The 18,637-nt window shown below is 42.3% G+C and overlaps 1 protein-coding gene and 1 non-coding gene across 6 annotated transcripts in view; both read right to left on the bottom strand.

Annotated features, from left to right (window-relative positions):
- Positions 1–646: 646 nt before the first annotated feature.
- rpl27a (ribosomal protein L27a) overlaps positions 647–18,637 on the bottom strand; it is a 462,905-nt gene continuing 444,914 nt past the window's right edge. For 4 of the 5 annotated variants that reach the window (XM_072272567.1, XM_072272565.1, XM_072272568.1 and 1 more), the window contains exons 2-5: positions 11,599–11,663; positions 11,233–11,308; positions 6,353–6,527; positions 647–817 (exon numbers count right to left, since the gene is read on the bottom strand). In XM_072272567.1, the coding sequence (XP_072128668.1) occupies positions 689–817; positions 6,353–6,527; positions 11,233–11,308; positions 11,599–11,663 (445 nt within the window). In that variant the 3' untranslated portion in view covers positions 647–688. Of the gene's footprint in view, positions 818–6,352; positions 6,528–11,232; positions 11,309–11,598; positions 11,664–13,364; positions 13,459–18,637 lie in introns of those variants that run through there. The other variant, XM_072272564.1, reaches the window with a different exon arrangement.
- Positions 5,118–5,249, bottom strand: LOC140205640 (small nucleolar RNA SNORA3/SNORA45 family). The gene has a single exon (XR_011887908.1). It is a non-coding gene; the product is annotated as a small nucleolar RNA SNORA3/SNORA45 family (small nucleolar RNA).

Here is an 18,637-nt window from a genome sequence, read left to right as displayed (position 1 = left end):
AGAATAAAAGACTTGTTTCTCTACCCCAAATGTGGTCTCATCACGACAATGAAGGCGGTCAAGAACAGACGAACTGGAATGGGAACTGGAATTGAAATGGGGGCCACTGGAAGATCCCACTTTTTTTTTGGTATACAGAGCACTAGCAGACCACTTTACCGAGCACCAATCTACACCAGATCTCGCCAATATACAAGAGGCTACACTGGGAGCACTGAACACAATATATGACCCCAACAGACTCACAGGCAAAGTGCTGCTTCACCTAGAACTGTTTGGGGCCTTGAATGGTAGTGAGGGAGGAGAGGCAAGGGGAAGTGTAGCACTTCCGTATTAAAATGTTTTAAAGCAATATTACACTAGAGGGAAGTCAACTAAAATCAAGGGACAGAATTGGATAACCAGGTCAGATGCTAATCTCCATTCAAACCCAATTCCAGTAAGCTTGGCAACTTATTAATGCTTTAATTTATCCAGCCCAAAATAATTATTACAGTCTTTATAGAAAATAAATGTGCTTGTCATTAACTCAATATTTGAGACAGAGGCCACATGAAAGCCCACTTATTGCCTGAAGAGGTTTGGTCACAAGGGGAAGAAACAAGCTCTCCCACTGCATGAGGAAAATTAAGAGTAGAGACCACAATTAAAAGTGACAGTTTCTTTAATTCTTGCATCCAGTTGAAGTTTATGCCATTAATACACAAGCTCCTCCAACTTCCTTGATTTTCTCTTCAGCTTTCCTGCTGAAGAACTTAGCCTTGACAATGACCGGCTGTTTTGGAAGTCTTCCTTTACCCAAAACTTTATAGTAACCCTGAAAAACAAGAACAAGATCATTTAAAAAAAATGAAACAATTTCTTCTCAACAGTACCTCTGATTTTTAAATCAGGTCAAAGAATGTATTTAAAACAAAAACATGCAGTTCTATGTTATAAGAGTTAAGTGTGCTTATATTTTTTCCATTTGCTCCTCACAGCACCCAAGGTTAATATTTATAATTACTGTATTACAAACTGTTGTTTTGATACAAAATAAATAGATCCAACAACTAAAATCATACAAAGAACCTCTCAAAAGGTTAATAAACCAGGCCAGAATCTAAACAAAATCAACTTCTGTAAAACAGGACACAGTACCAGATGGCAGAGGCTATTAAGATGCCATTTCTTATTTTGCACATGAATGTACACAATTGGTTACAATTAAAATTAAGAATGGAATTACATTAAAAATAATGTAAAAATGGAAACTGGCCAAAGGAGAACAGGATAGCTTTAATGAATACCACAGAGGATATTCATTCTGTTAACCTTTTGATTGTGACTTGGCAATGTGCTAACATCTTTTTAACAGCAAATACCACTCAAATGTTTAGTGATTTAGAATACAGAACAATATAGTACAGGAACAGGCTCACAATGTGTGGTACCAGCTAAAAGCAAATCAAAAATCACCCTGACACTAACCTCTCCTACCTACACATTGCCCATATCCCTCCAACTTCCTTAAATCCATGCCTCGATCTAAACGTCTCTTAAAAACCTCCAATTTATTTGCCTCTACCACCATACCAGGCAGTGCATTCCGGTATCCACCACTAAGTGGAAAAAAAAACTTGCCTCTCACACCTCCTTTGAACCAACTGCCTCTCACCTTCAACACATGCCCTCTGTTTACTAAACATCGTACCCTGGGAAACATACTCCTTGTCTACCCTTATCTGCACCTCTCAATAATACCTCTAGATCTCCCCACAGACTACAAACTTAATTTCCCATGTAATGAGATCTTGGAAATACTGCTGTCCAAAGCATACACTTGCAACTTTTACTACAATTGGTTAAAATAGAAATTCCTATCTGATACCAATGACAAAAGGCATTTAAGATTGCTTGTATGCATTTCACCAATGACAATGTAGTTTTACCAAAAGAGAACAGCAGATTGTCAATTTAAATTTACACAAACTGATTACTTTGACAGATGAACCAAACCCAATGGGGACATTGGAACAGGTAAAATGTAACAATTACACATACCCATCCGTCACTGAGGGTCATCCAGAAACTTGCATTGAAATGCCACTGCACAGGTCAAATCAACAAGTGGCAATCAAAAGCAATGGCATACTAAAGCTTAAATCCAAATTATAATCGGGAAAAAAATCTGTTTTCTGGCCATATCATGGGTCAATTAAAACAAGTTTTCTTGAAGACTTTTATCCTTGATAACAGGATTTTAAAAGGAGACAGCTTTATAGAGTGGGTGTCAGAGGAGTGAGGCAACTGAGTAGAGGGAGACAGTAGGAAGGCTCAACGGGGCTTCAGTGATAATGGGTCAAGGTGAGGTAGGTTGCCTGTGTAGAATACAAACAGAAGTATGTGTGAGGCCAGTGGTCTGTACTCAGTGTCAGATGTGGGTAGTCTAGGAGACTCCCAGCCTCCTGGACAGCCACATCTTTGCCAGGTGCGTCAAGCTGCAGCTTCTTAGGGACTGCCTTAGGGAACTGGAGATGCAGCTCAATGACCTTTGTCTGGTCAGGGAAGTGACGAGGCGATAGAGGAGCTACAGTCCAGTAGTCATACCAGGGCCTCTGGAGAGACAAGTGGGTAACAGTCAGGAGAGGGAAGGGCAAGAGTCAGAGGCTAGAGAGCACCCCTGTGGTTGTACCCCTTGGCAGTAAGTACTTCTGCTTGAGTACTGTGGGGGGAGGAGGGTGAGAGAACAGCCTACCTAGGGGAAGCAACAGCAGCCATGCCTCTGGCACAGAACAGTAGGGAAAGGAAGAGGATGGCAGCAGTGATAGGGGACTCTATAGTTAGGTAGTCAGACAGGCAATTCTGTGGACACAGGAAAGAAGCAGGGTTTGCCTCTCAGATGCCAGGGTCTGGGATGTTTCTGATCGCATCCAAGATATCCTGAAGTGGGAAGAAGAACAGCCAGAGGTTGTGGTACATACTGGTACCAACAACATAGGCAGGAAAAGGGAGGAGGTCCTGAAAGCAGACTACAGGGAGTTAGGAAGGAAGTTGAGAAGTAGGACCACAAAGGTAGTCATCTCAGGATTACTGCCTATGCCACATGACAGTGAATATAGAAATAGAATGAAGTAGAGGATAAAAGAGTGGCCGAGGGATTGGAGCAGGGATTCAGATTTTTGGAACATTGGGACCTCTTTTGGGGCAGGAGTGACCTGTACAAAAAAGGATGGGTTGCACTTCAATCCCAGGGGGACCAATATCCTGGTGAGGACGTTTGCTAAGGCTATTGGGGTGAGTTTAAAATAGGATTGCTGGGTGTGGGAACCAAACTGAAGAGACAGAGGAAGAGGCGGTTGGCTCACAAATAGAGAAAGCTTGGAGACAGTGCCAGAGGGAGGATGGGCAGGTGATAGAGAAGGGATGTGGTTCAGACCAATGGCTTGAGATGTGTCTATTTTAATGCAAGGAATATTATGAACAAAGTGGATGAGCTTAGAGCGTGGATCAGTACTTCGAGATATGATGTTGTGGCCATTAGAGATTTGGATGGCTCAGGAGCAGGAATGGTTACTTCGCGTGCCAGGCTTTAGATGTTTCAGTAAGGACAGGGAGGGAGGCAAAAGAGGTGGGGGCGTGGCACTGCTGATCAGAGATCGTGTCACAGCTGCAGAAAAGGAGGAAGTTGGAGGGATTGCCTACTGAGTCTCTGTGGATGGAAGTTAGAAACTCTACTGGTTGTTTTTTTAAAAATATAGACCACCCAACAGTAACAGGGACAGTGAGGAGTAGATAGGGAGACAGATTCTGGAAAGGTGTAAAAACAGGGCTGTGCTGGTGGGAGATTTTAATTTCCCAAATATCCATTGGCATGTCCCTAGAGCAAGGGGTTTAGATGGGGTGGAGTTTGTTAGGTGTGTTCAGGAAGGTTTCTTGACACGATATGTCGATAAGCCTACAAGAGGAGTGGCTGTACTTGATCTGGTATTGGGAAATGAACCTGGTCAGATGTCAGATCTCAGTGGGAGAGCATTTTGGAGATAGTGATCACAGTGCTATCTCCTTTACCAGAGCATCAGAGAGAGAGGAACAGACAAGTTAGGGAAGTGTTTAATTGGAGTATGAGGCTATCAGGCAGGAATTTGGAAGCATAAATTGGGAACAGATGTTCTCAGGATAATGTATGGCAGAAATGTGGCAAATATTCAGGGGATATTTGCGTGGGGTTCTGCTTAGATACATTCCAATGAGACAGGGAAAGGATGGTAGGTACAGAAATTGTGGTGTACAAAGGCTGTTGTAAATCTAGTCAAAAAAAGAGCTTATGAAAGGTTCAAAAAACTCGGCAACGATAGAGATCTTGAAAATTATAAGGCTAGCAGGAAGGAGCTCAAGAAATTAGGAGCCAGAAGGGGCCATGAGAAGGTTTTGGCGGACAGAAGAAAACCCCAAAGGCACTCTACAAGTATGTGAAGAGCAAGAGGATAAGACGAGAGAGAATAGGACCAATCAAGTGTGACAGTGGAAAAGTGTATCTGGAACCAAAGGAGATAGCTGGAGTACTTAATGAATACTTTGCTTCAGTAGTCACTATGGAAAAGGATCTTAGCAATTGTAGGGATGATTTGCAGCGACTGAAAAGCTTGAGCACATACATATTAAGGGAGGATGTACTGGAGCTTTTTGAAAGCGTCAAGTTGAATAAGTCACCAGGACCAGATGAGACGTACCCCAAGCTACTGTGGGAGGCGAGGGAAGAGATTGCTGAGCCTCTGGCAATGATCTTTGGATCATCAATGGGGACAGGAGAAGTTCCAGAGGATTGGAGGGTTGCAGATGTTGTTCTATTATTCAAGAAAGGGAGTAGAGATAGCCAGGAAATTATAGACCAACGAGTCTTACTTCAGTGGTTGGTAAGTTGATGAAGAAGATCCTGAGAGGCAGGATTTATGAACATTTATGGAGCTCAGAAAAATACAGGACTATGGGTGACCGTAGGTAGTTTCTAAGATAAGGACATGTCCGGCACAGCCTTGTGGGCCGAAGGACCTGTATTATGGCGTAGGTTTTCTATGTTTCTAAGCACAACTAGGACACAAATAGATTGATGGAAATACTATATTTTGCACAGTTAATCATGTCACTAATTTGGTGACTGACTGCACTATCAGGGAGCTACAGCCAGTGAATAGTATCAGTAATTACTCTTCGAGAACTCTAGCACATCAAGACAACGGAAAGTGTAAGGATGTGACTCTAGCCTCGAATTGTAGAACAATTGGCCACTCAAAGCCCTGCACCATATATTGAAGATGCCTCTATACACACACGTCACTGCAGCTTTCCTCCAACTGCAGAACCGCAAAAACCAAGTTAGAAACTGTGCAGACCTGTTAAATTATACCAAATATTGAAGTCAGAATCTCCTGAAAAGTATACATGTATATGATAAAAAGCAATTAGCCAGTCACAAGTGAACACATCTGTGCGTCGCTAGTTAGAAACACAGAAAACCTACAGCACAATACAGGCCCTACGGCCCACAAAGCTGTGCCAAACATGTCCTTAACTTTGAAATTACCAAGGGTTACCTCTATTTTTCTAAGCTCCAAGTACCTATCCAGGAGTTTCTTAAAAGACCCCATCGTATCTGCCTCCACCACCGTTGCCAGCAGCCCAAAGCAATTGCACCAGTTCCCTTATTTCATTATCTCTGCAAATTACTCTAAAATGTCTAACAGCTACACCCCCATTCCTTTTTCTACTTAGCTCATGGGTAATTTTGCACTAACAAATTAACCGAAGCACATCTTTGCGGTGGGAGGATGCACAAATCCTACACAGTAGTCACTGGAGCTATTGAACCAGGTATATTAACTGCTCTAGCACCATGCCACTATGTAATTCTTTTCTGAAAAAACAATTCATGAGACAGATTATAAAATTTAGGACAGAAATCACAAAAATGCAAAAAGATCAGCAAAAAAGGAATACAAGTGGAATAGGGAAGTGTGTTTGCATGCACTGACAAAAGGATTGGGGGGCGGGGGGGGGGGGATGTTCAAAAACAAGTGCCAGAGAAATGGAAAGTCAGAACAAAGCGAAGTCATAAATAATATTTAGTTTTACTTATAACATTATATCAGCAAATGTATTGAGTTGAGGAGGGGAGAATGAAGGAGCCCATAAAGAGTATTAAACAAAAAAAAAAATAACTTCAGATCACCGATTCACTACTTCATGAAGCCCAACTACTACCCACTGGCAACAAGGGTGCTGTTGACTGCATGCATTGTACAAGGTAATTCATTTCTCTGATCCAGCAGTTACAAATTCCCCAAAAATTGGGAAAAAAATGTGTACTACTTACTGCATGTACAACATCAATAACAGGTGCTGGTCCTTCAGGCTTCTTAGCATAGTTTAGTCTGGTTTGTTCACTGACCAGTGTCCATAACTTATCCAGATTTATGGTAGGACAGAATAACTGGTTTTTCTTTAAATGGTAATGTCTCATACCAACTTTTCCAAAGTAACCGGGGTGACTGGAAAATACGGAAAACAAACAGAGCATTAAATAAACCAAACATTTACACATTGTTTTGGTGCAACTAGTACTTCAAGAAAATTCAGTGTACTTCTCTCTATCCCTACCATGTTCATTTACAAATATACCAAACGTTAAAACCATAAATGAATTATTCCTTCATTCCCATTTCACAGGGACAACTCAATTTGTCCCAAATCAAACTCTCAGACAACCAACTTTGCTTTATGATTTGCATCTATTGAAAAGCTTTAGGTTCTGTTCATCTTAAACAATGAATTCATATTAATGGGATGTCAACTAAAAGCCTTTGCACCAACAGTTGGGCTGGAGGGCAGAAAGATATTTGGACCCAAGATTGGGAATGAGGTGCATCTGAGGATGGTAGATGGCACAGGGGCAAAATAAAAGCCAACTACTGTACAATTAAAGCCAGCCCCAATGTTTTGATGTTCCTGCAGTGAGAGGGATTACACTGGCACCAATACAGACCCCACCAAACTTCAACCATGGTATAGGTGTGGTTAAATATTTCAATATGTAGTACAGGAACAGATCCATGGCCCACCAGATCTAGGCCAACCATTGTGCCTATTTATACTAATCCCACCTGTCTGCACTCCTATACTTAGCTCATTCACCATCTTAAAAGGCATTTATTTTTTGTCAACACCATCTCCTCTGGCAGCTATCATCTGCTTTGTGAAACATTTGCTCTTTAGATCTCTTTTAAAGCCATTCATCTTATCTTAAAACACGTGCCCTAACCTGGACACCTCTACCATAGGAACTAGACTCTGGTTATCTATGCTCTAAATTTTGTGTACTTCACATCACCTGTGAACCCCATCTGCTCTCATCCCAACCTGCCCAGATTTTAAATAACCAAAAGCCCTCCAATTCAGGTAATATACTGAGAATCTTTTCTGCACCTCCCAGTCTTAATCTCATCATTCCTGTGTACACAGAACCCAAATGGAGTCTAACCAGTCTTGACCAAGTAACAATTTCCTAAGTTTTATACTCAATGCATCAATTAAAACAAGCTTCATGGCCTTTTCACATAGAAATGTAGAAAATAGGTGGAGTAGGCCATTCAGGCCTTCGAGCCTGCACCGCCATTCAGTATGATCATGGCTGATCATCCAACTCAGAACCCTGCACCAGCCTTTCCCTCCATACCCCCTGATCCCTTTAGCCACAAGGGCCATATCTAACCCCCTCTTAAATATAGCCAATGAACTGGCCTCAACTGTTTCCTGTGGCAGAGAATTCCACAGAATCACCACTCTGTGTGAAGAAATTTTTCCTCACCTCGATCGTAAAAGGCTTCCCCTTTATCCTTAAACTGTCACCCCTCGTTCTGGACTTTCCCCAACATCGGGAACAATTTTCCTGCATCTAGCCTGTCCAATCCCTTTAGGATTTTATACGTTTCAATAAGATCCCCCCTCAATCTTCTAAATTCTTGTGAGTATAAGCCTAGTCGATCCAGTCTTTCATCATATGAAAATCCTGCCACCCCAGGAATTAATCTGGTGAACCTTCCTTGTACTCCCTCTATGGCACAAGAATGTCTTTCCTCAGATTAGAAGACCAAAACAGCACACAATACTCCAGGTACGGTCTCACCAAGGCCTTGTACAACTGCAGTAGTACCTCCCTGCTCCTGTACTCAAATCCTCTTGCTATGAATGCCAGCATACCATTCGCCTTTTTCACCGCCTGCTGTACCTGCATGCCCACTTTCAATGACTGGTGTACAATGACACCCAGGTCTCATTGCACCTCCCCTTTTCCTAATCGGCCACCATTCAGATATCCTGCCTACCTACATTAGCAGTTCCATCATTCTATTACCCATATCCCTCGGTCTCAGTTTATCCCTTCCAGATCAGCCTGTCCTCGTCATGTGGAACCTCAGAGGCCTACCACCTCCAAAATTTAAAAAAAATCAAATTTGTGTGACAATTTCCCCCTCAGACATGGCCCCCAATTCTGTCTTTATCTTTCCTAATGTAAGCTTCTTACATTCCAAAAAATTTTCCCACCATCGAAGCAAGGCTGACTGATTATTCCTACCCCCCTTCCTTAAGAGCAAAATTATCACCCAGTCTCCCCATACCTCAACTAATTAAGTTAAATAACTGCCATAGAACTGGTAATCTCATCCTTTACTTTGCAAAAACCACCCAGGATACATACAGCTATAAGGATGCAGACTGTGTGTTTTAGGACATCTAATGTCCCCTCCTTTGTAAAGTTGATGCATTCCGGCACATCACTGTTTCCTGACCCTTCACCCCTTAACAACAGCTTCCATGTCCTTCATGACAAATACAACAAGCAAATAGATCAATTTAAACATTCGCTCACAGATTGCCAGATTGAGCTTTCAGGAATTTATCTCATCTGCTAGGGGTATCTCATAGCCCTAAATTCATTATTGTCTTGTAATGTTAACTGACTTACAAAGTTAAAAAAACATACTCAGCATACTTCCCCTTTCCTGACCAGACCCTCAATATTTCTAGTTGACCAGCTTTCACTAATCTTCTCAGCCTCACCCTCACTGCAACAAACATATACACCCAAACTCTTCCTTCTGGAAGAGGTCTCTAACTGCGAAAGGCTTCCAATCAACTTTTCACATTTCTTGACTGGTACCATCAAAATTAACCTTCTAATTTTAGGACTTCAATAGAGGACAAGTTCTATCTCTCCCCCAAGACTACCCTGAAATTAGATTATTTGCCACTTGTCCCAGTGTGTCCAGCCTCACCAGGGTCAAGTGTTTGCCCCTTCTCCAGATATCTACATATTGCTTCAGTAAGCTTTCCTGTCCCTTCCAATTCCTAATCCCAGTCAATATTAAAAAGTTATCTATTGCAAATTCATTATTCCTATAGCTTGTATATTCCTACCTACATGCTTCCATAATTTCTGCTGGCTATTTGGGTCTAGCAGTACAATTTCAACATTGAAATGAAAAGGGAGGGTAAAGTTTTAACCGCAAGACCTCACTGCACATATCCAAGATATCCTCTTGAAATATTGCTGTGATTCAACAATGCATCACCCTCTACTCTTACCTCCACTTCTATCACACTAATTATCACTACCCCGACGAGCTGCCCATCCCTCAACCACAGTCCTGCAATATCACAATTCATGTATCCATGACGCACGTCACCAACTACCTGTCCAAATTTGGCAGAACAGCCAAATTTACATGATAGTAAGATTACCATTAATCTTACTATATCAAATTTGGAACACGGATAGGCACAAAAGCCCGGATTCAATTAAGGGTTTGAAATCTCTGCTTTAGGCAAACCATTTTACCTTCAGGCTGTACATGTTAACACATTTCAGGAGCACAACAGAAATTATTAACAGTCACATCAACTTGAAATTTTCTACTCAATGAAACGGGAAGAAAAAAATTTATGCTGGAGAAGATCTCAACTGAACCCAAGTGCAACACACTGCAAATCTGCAATACATTACTGAACAGCAAATCCAACATTCGTTACTAACCTTTACGAGCAGTCTCACAAGAGTAGCATACATTAATCAGAAAAAATCAATTTTGATTCCAAATCAAACACATTGAATTCAAAACCAATTTACAATAATGCCAAAACAGGTAGAGGGGGAAAAAAAAGCAACAAATTAGTTTGCTTTTAAGGATTTAAAGGTACGCATTAAGGGGACAAGAGGATTCTGTTGGAAATCTTGAGCAACACAGAATTCTGAAAGGACTCTGCAGGTCAAGCAGTATCCATAGAAGTGGAAATCAGCAGTTGAGATTTCAGGCCAAAACTATCAGGACTAGGACAGAAGCCAGAATTAAAATATAAGCAGAGAACAGCACAAGCTAATATTTGTAATAGGCAAGTTCAGGTGAGAAAGACAGTGCACAAAGTTTTTCAGGGTGGCATAATTTACTTCGGAGAAGCTGTAGGGAGAAGGCAGGCTCCGATCTAGTTTCAGGTAACCAATGGTAAGTGACAAACTAGCAATTAAACAATTTAGGTGTCCTTCCAACATGTATGGAAGGGAATAAACAGTCGACATTTCAGGTCAAAATCCTCCATCAGTTCTGAAAAGGAAGAAGCCAGAACCCGATTCAGGCTTCATTCCCCTTCCTATTCAGTCCCAAGGGGCCTCGGCCCCAAATATCGACTGTTTATTCCTTTCTGTAGATGCTCTCTGACATGCTGAGTTCCTTCAGCAATTGTGTAGGTTGCTCTGCATTTCCAGCATCTGCAGAATGCGTGTATAGACATTCTTCCTATATAGTTCTGTTCTTACTGTCGAGATGCAGTTCAATCAAAAGATTATCAATGTTGAACAGAACTCAATGAATAGAATTAGCAGTCCATCATTAAGTACTGTAGGAGATCAGAACAACTAGGAACCCCAGGATCCAATTCAAATCTTTGTAAGTTTTGAAAGTCAAACTTGAAAAGGCAGTGGAAAGAACAAACATAGCTAAAATGTCAAAATCCATACTGCTTAAAAACTTACTGATTTTTAATAGTTAAGGAAACCAGCTTTTGAAATGGTACATTTCATTTTAAGACAGCATGCTTCTTTAACACATCTTTACTCTTGCTATCAATAATCCTATCAATACCACATACTACAATATTCTCACTTTCTTGATTGACCAAAACACTTAATTGTACAATACATACTATTTATCAAAGTTGATTCTGTGGTGATGCAGTCCACCAGCATTGCCTCGGCCTCCAGGATGCTTCCTGTGCTTGCCTAAAATGACGAGATATAATTAAACACCCATTATTTACACTACATACAGTAGATTCTGGTTAATTAAGATACAATGTGAACTAGTACATTTTGACCCAAGTTAGCTGAAATTTAGGGTTTGGGTTAGGGTATTGCACCAAGCAGTATTGCACCCATATTGTACTGTCTCAGTACTTTCATATTTGTGTGCTGTAGCACACATTGTTTGCTCCAAGCAGTTGCCCTGATATACATACATACACTGTACATGCATAAACACAAAGAAAAGCAAACTTGAGTTTTTGACTCACCAATGCGGCCATGACCATGGCTAACGTGCCCTCGCAGCTTCCTGGTTTTCCTAAACCTAGTTGGCTAAAAGAATTGAAAATATTTAACTCATTGACAATCAATACCCTTGCATCATTTCCATTTTATCATGCATGTATTTTTAAACAATGCAGAAATATGAAATATTGCTAGAAAATACCACTACTGATGCAAATTTAATTCACCAATTTTTCATATTTTAACATAGAGGTGAAAAGTATGAAGTTATCCAACTTAACTTGGATTCCAAGCAAAAAAACCCTGTAGTAACATTAAGATTCTATGTGGACAATGGAATGTGTGGTGCACTTGTGGACATCCCCCAGTACATCCTTGGGCAAAAAGTGCATTTTACTGCATGTTTCAATGTTATCCATTATTAAATAAACTCAAATCTTCATTCACCAAACCACATTGCACCACTAAGTAACACACATCAAAGTTGCTGGTGAACGCAGCAGGCCAGGCAGCATCTCTAGGAAGAGGTGCAGTTGACGTTTCAGGCCGAGACCCTTCATAATTGTCTCAAAGGGTCTCGGCCTGAAACGTTGACTGCACCTCTTCCTAGAGATGCTGCCTGGCCTGCTGCGTTCACCAGCAACTTTGATGTGTGTTGCTTGAATTTCCAGCATCTGCAGAATTCCTGTTGTTTGCACCACTAAGTTACTTGACCAACATTACAATGATCTCAGACATAAATTAATGGTCTTCTGGTTCTTAATATTTTCCTCTTCACACTAGATTACCATTCTCAGTGATCAAGAAACAAAACTGAAATCAGCGTTTTCTCATTACTATCTATATTCATACAACACAATTAACAGAAATCCAACTTAAAACAGATCTCAATGACAATGGGAATTCAGTAGTGAACACAAAATGCGTATCTGCATATTAAAATAAACAATCTTTACAACTTTCTAACAGCACTCAGCTGCATTTCCACTTCACTTCCAGTTTCCAAGTTAACTAGTGAGGTAGACATAAAAAAACATCAGCCACCTTACAGGAAGGCAGAACAGGCACGATGGGCCTAGTAGATGCTTTATTGACCCCAAAGATAATTACAGTAGCTGACTCCGTTTCTATTTCTCATTTTTTAAAACACCTATCTGACTGATCCTTCCCGAGAAAACTTTATGGCAACAACTCCGAATATCCCAGAAACGATCATTCGATTTAGAACTCTATTCCAATCATCCACGACCAGGTATTGAAATTTATAACAAATGCGATTGCTTCCAGACGTTTAATTACTTTAATTAAACGACATTACGCTCTTGAGAAGTTCTAATAAAAATAAGAGTTTGAACGTGTTCGAGAATCAGCCAAAACGTGAACCACTGCAATAGCTAGCAGACCTGCCCAGCTTTGTACAAGCGGGAGGGAAACTTTCTACTAGAGGAAAATTCTGTTGGATGAATGGGGTTTACAGTTCGCCAGGAAAGCCAATGCAGGAACCTACAGCATCGAGGCACCACTAGGTTCTGCCGCGAGGAGAGAAGGTCAACGCTCTGCCTACGAATAGAACCAAAACCCCGCGCTTCTGAGAACTAGGCCGCGAATACACGGCGGCGAAGCAATTTTCACATTATACATAACCCTTAACTGAAATAACCACCCATGGTGTCCAGAGAAGACGCCATAAGAATTACTACACGCTATGTCCTATTAGAAGGACGCTAGACGACCGATGCCGTCGGATTCAATGCACTTATATCAGTACCAACTAACTAGCAGTACCTACCATCTTGGCTGGTGACGTAAAGAGGAACAAGAATGGAAAGTCTCGCGGATTTATTCGAGATTTGGCAGAGTCGGAGAGCGCCTGCGCTGCGTTATCTTAATTATTCAGTCTGCTGGGCGGAGCTATCTGGTGACGGATCGCTGTAGCTCCGGGCTGAACGCGGATCAAACAGTGCTTGCGGCTTACGATATAACTTAATTCAAATAAGCCCTTTAGCGGACACAAGAGCCTTTTAATATTCTGTCTTGCACATGGAGATGTTGATAGATGTGAGTGGTTCTGTTTGACAGAATGAGTCATAGAATAATATATCAGGGAAACAGGCCCTTCGGCCCGAAAGGTCCATGCCGGCCACAGCATGTTAATTAGTCCCGGTTACCCGTGTTTAGCTCATAACTCCGTCCTTACGCTCCGTGTACCTATCAAAATGCCTTTTAAATATTGCAAATGTACGCACCTCGACCACTTCCTCTGGCAGCTCATTACCGGCACCCACTAGCCATAAAGAAATTACCTGTCTGGTCTCTCTTAATCGCGCCTTTCTTATATCTGTGCCCTCTAGTTTATGTGAGGTCACTAATACGCTCCATGGAATAAAGATCCAGCATGAACGGACTCTTCCGATAACTCAGGCCCTCTGACCAGGCAGCATTCTCATAAATCTGCCCTCTTCCATTTGATCATATCTTCCCTATTACAGGATGGTCATAATTGTGTACAGTATTCCAAATGTAGTCTCACCAAGGATTGATATAACTGCAAGATAATCTACCTGTTTCTAAAGTCAGTGCCCTAACTGACAAAGGCCAGCATGTTATACACAATGTCTACTTGTACAGCCGCTTTCAGCAAACTCTGTGCTTATCGTCCCTGGTCCTTCTGTTCCACAATAATCATCGGTGTCCTGCTATTCACTGTATAGGTTCTAAACTGTTTGAATACCCAAAATGCATCACCTCCCACTTATATAAAGGTGAAAACCATTTGCCTTTCCTTAGCTCATCTTCTCTATCAACAAGTTAATATCATCAGCAAACTTTCTAACCATGCTATGTACTTTGATGTCCAAATGAAATGCAAAAGCTATTTAGTTTCTTTGCAAAATAGATATTTTACATCAGTGTGTGCCTTTAATGTTTCACTGATTACACATTGCATGAAGATTCATAACATTGTTACAGCTAAGTGAGAGACCTTTTGGATTTTTACCACTTGGATTCTTCTGGACGTGGAGCCCACCTCTAAAGGGGAGTAATTTCTCCCTATTTAATCTATGTGAACTCGTCATCATTTCCAATGCCACTTCATTGTGTTTGCTTACTTAAGTCCCTCACCCCTACGGGGTGGGGGGGCAAAGGCCGACAACAACTGCCCTCCAGAGACTTCCGTCCTGGGCCAGTCTTTCAAGTTGTCCCCAGGTGTAACCCATCTTTGAAGATCCTTCCTCTCCCAGGGATGAGCTCTTTGGAGCTTCTGCTGGCATTTCTGTAGCTCTGGGTTATTCCAGGATGAGTTTGCTAGCCTCCTCCTTTCACAGTCGGGCTTGGGACCATCCATGGCAGAATGCATTGTTTTTGTTCTGTGTTAAATTTCAGAGTCCTACTGTTCTCTTCACTGGTCTACTTGTCTTTTTATAGGCTTAATTCCTTAGTGTTTACCACACTTCTGAGCTATGTATCATCAAAAAGATAGATTCTTGCCCTACACAGCCTTCTCTCATTAATTACTGTAACATAAAACATAATGAAGTTTAGTAAGCGGTTCCATCTGCTGATCCATTCCAAAATAACCAATGGCTATCAGTACAATCAATTCTGATAACTGACCCTATCCTCTCCCTCTTCCAAACCAGCAAAGCTCGATGACGAAGCACTCCCACGAACTCCCAATCCTATTACCAATAAGCACAGATGCTAAATAATGATCGATTAAACCCATTAATTTGTTCAAACCTACTCATATGAAAATGTTGCTCTGAGGGTTTGTGAGAAAAGGTCTTGTATACAGAAACCTGGTCAACTGGAATTTGAAATGTTCATTGCTTAATGAAGGTCTTTTTGACTTGTCATCTTTATAAGTTCTACCTGTTTCATGGCAACTGTTTATTTTAGCCAGGTGAAAAGTTTTACATAACAAAACACAAATTAAAATGTATGTATTACAATCTTTACATCACATCAGTTGGAATAAAGGATTGATACCAATGAACTTAATTAAATTAAATTAAATTAAAAAATGAACCATTCCACAGTATCTTCCATCTGATCTTGATTGGCTGTTGACACAACATTCACTATTTTGATTTTCCCACACCTCTCACTCACTGATTCACCCTCTTTTGAACTTGCAGTGTTCCTTTTACTCGGAACTGATCCTGATGTGGTCACCAAACCTCCCAAAAAGGATGGTGCTGCTATGGTCTGGTGAACTGGCCTCTATCTTGCAGACAGCAAATATCAGGTTTCAGATGCATCCTCATGAATCCATGAGAGAACATCAACTCTCTGTCTCCAAGACAGACACAAAGTTCATTTCATTGGGCAAACATCCCTTCATAACTTCCAGCATTTTAGTCTTCCATCCTGTGTCCATACTACCTTCAGTCACAAAGCTCCTCCTAACAGGTCACTGCGCGAGGAGTCTGAGTGAGTCTGGAAGTCAAGGCATGAAGGTCGTACAAGGCATATGCGAGTCTGGAAGTCGAGGCGTAAAGTTCAAGCCCATGATCGGCGTGTCCCAGGTTCAATACCCAGACCTCAGCAAAGTCCAGAGGACAGAGCGAAGATTAAAGTCCAGAACCTAGTGAGTCCAGAGGTAGAAGCATAGAGGCCACGGACTGAAGGTGAAAGCCCAAAGGGCCTGAGTCACGGGAGTCAGAGGTGCATGCGAGTCTGGAAGTCAAGACCCAAAGGTCTAACCCATAATTGGTGAGTAGTGAAGTCCGAATTTGGAGGCCTGATGTTAGTGTATCTGAGAGTTCACTGCCAAGGACTGGAGGCTCAGAGACGGCCTGACCTGAGAAAGGCCTGTTTGTGTGTGTGAGGGGATGGCCGGGTGGGAAAGCGGCTTGTCTTGCTATTGTTGTCATGTTTTTTTTTTGTTGCTGTTGTTGCTCGTGTTGTTCTGCAGAACATTGTGGGTATGCTAATGTAGACACCGGAATGTGTGGTGACACTAGCACATCCTGTTGGTGTGTTGGTTGTTAATGCAAATAACATATTTTGCTGTTTGTTTTGATATACATATGATAAATCAATCTGAACCTGAATCTGTCCAAGCATTTCCATCAGGACAGATCCAGTGCTTCAATCTGCCCTTATTCCCTGCCCCCCCCACCCCCAATCCCAAACTTATTTCACTCAGACTCAATCCCAGCTTTCCTCTCCTGGCCTGGCCTATTTCGAGTTCTATCTGTGATGTAGACTGATAGAGTCTTACAGACCAAAACCAGGCCCTTCAGACTATCACATTTGCACTAACCATCTGTGATGCTATTGGGTTTGCTGTCCACAAAGTTCTGAATTCAGATGAAGATCTTAGACCCTAGCCAATGTAGATAGTTACAGGTACCCTCACTAAGGGAGGGAACGTCGACTCAGACCATGAGAGGCCTGCGTCGGGCATTTTCATGCCTTACAAGGCACAGATTGGAAGTCTGTGTGGGGTGCCACTCCTTGCACAGACACTAGAGCAATGTGTGATTAAGTGCCTTGCTCAAGGACACAAACACGCTGCCACAGCTGAACCTCGAACTAGTGACCTTGAGGTAACTAGACGAACGCCTTAACCACTTGGCCACGTGCCCAACACAAAAATCTCACTAAAGAGAGATTATATTGTGGACATCTACTCTTAAAAAGCTAGATCACTTCCCTGTTTATTCTTCACAATGAGGTTTGCTGTCATTCCCAACCTCCCCTATTTGAGCAGCGGGTCCCCCAGCTTAAGGTGTTGCTGATGGAACACAGCGGGTAGCAAACAAAACAGAAACGTAATCACACTTTTTCTCACTGAAATCAATAGCCTCTAACTTTCCTTTCGGAGTTAAGCTGATGAACCAGCATTTTTGCGGTGTGAACTGAAGTCTCGAAGCTGCAGGATGGTTGCGGCATGGCGTGTATGGGCCGAATCGCCATGCCTTGGCGCGGGCTCGAGAGTGGAAATAAGCCAATGCTGGAGACGACTTGGAGGCGATCCGATGTGGCAGAGCTGAGGCGAGACGAGTGGTGGCAATGCAGAGTCAAAGCAGCAGGGCTTGAGCAAGGAAAAGCCCAAGGGTTCATTGATTTAAGCGCTGGACTGAGTTGGAAAAGTCAGGTGTGGGCCGAATGGAGGCAGCAGGGCCCAGGTTCGAGAGCGAGTTATGAGCCAAGGTTTGGATGATTTCAGCACCAAAAAGGTCAGGGTTTTGGGGCCGGAGGTAGGGGATGGGCTGGTTGAGCTCTCTGCTCTGTGATATTTACTCATCTCTGTGCTTGACTGGCTTCGTGGCTGTGAACTCAAGCTTGTGAACTTCAGTTCTAAGTGTTATTTGCTACTTTTATTGTCTGCACGATTTGTTTATTTTTCTGCACATTGGGTGTTTAATGTCGACAAAAATTGACACGAGTGTAATTACTTCTAAAGTACACTTTATAAACTTGCAAACAAAATGGCGACGTCATGTGTAAGAAAAACAAACACTCCCTGAAACGTAATAACGTACAACATGACATGTAACATACGTGGCAAACTTAACCCTTAACAGTCTGGGTGAATTCTGCCTAATGAAATTAAGGAGTCCCTACACACACTCCCTGCCCTCCCCCCGGACCAGAATTCACCCAAGCAGACAAAGTCAAATGAGCAGGGGCCCGCAAAACTCAGTAGAATCTACTCCTGCCTTCATGGGCAGGTGCCGCGGAGGAAGAACTATCAATGTCAGACGGTCGGAGGTGTGAGGCTGAACCCTCCATGGGGGCTGTGCCACTTCCACTGGAGAGTCCAGGTCCAAATGGGCAGGCTTGAGACGACACACTGAAACACTGTCCGGGATACCTCCAAGGTCCAGCGTAAAGAACTTATCCCCTGCTTCCAACACGCGGAACAGGCCATCATAGGGCTGTCGCAGGGGACCCCAATGTCCATCATGGTGCACAATCACATATTCCGCCTCCCACAGACCCGACAGCAGGTGTGACCGCGACAGGCCATGCTGCATCGTGGACACTGGAATGAAAGTTTTGGCGCATCCCAGAAAAGCCGACCGCTGCTGCGAAGCAAACCAAGGGACC

The sequence above is a fragment of the Mobula birostris genome, chromosome 11 (genome assembly GCF_030028105.1).
Source record: "Mobula birostris isolate sMobBir1 chromosome 11, sMobBir1.hap1, whole genome shotgun sequence".
Lineage (NCBI taxonomy): Eukaryota > Metazoa > Chordata > Chondrichthyes > Myliobatiformes > Myliobatidae > Mobula > Mobula birostris.
This window is presented reverse-complemented; position numbering and strand designations above follow the sequence as displayed.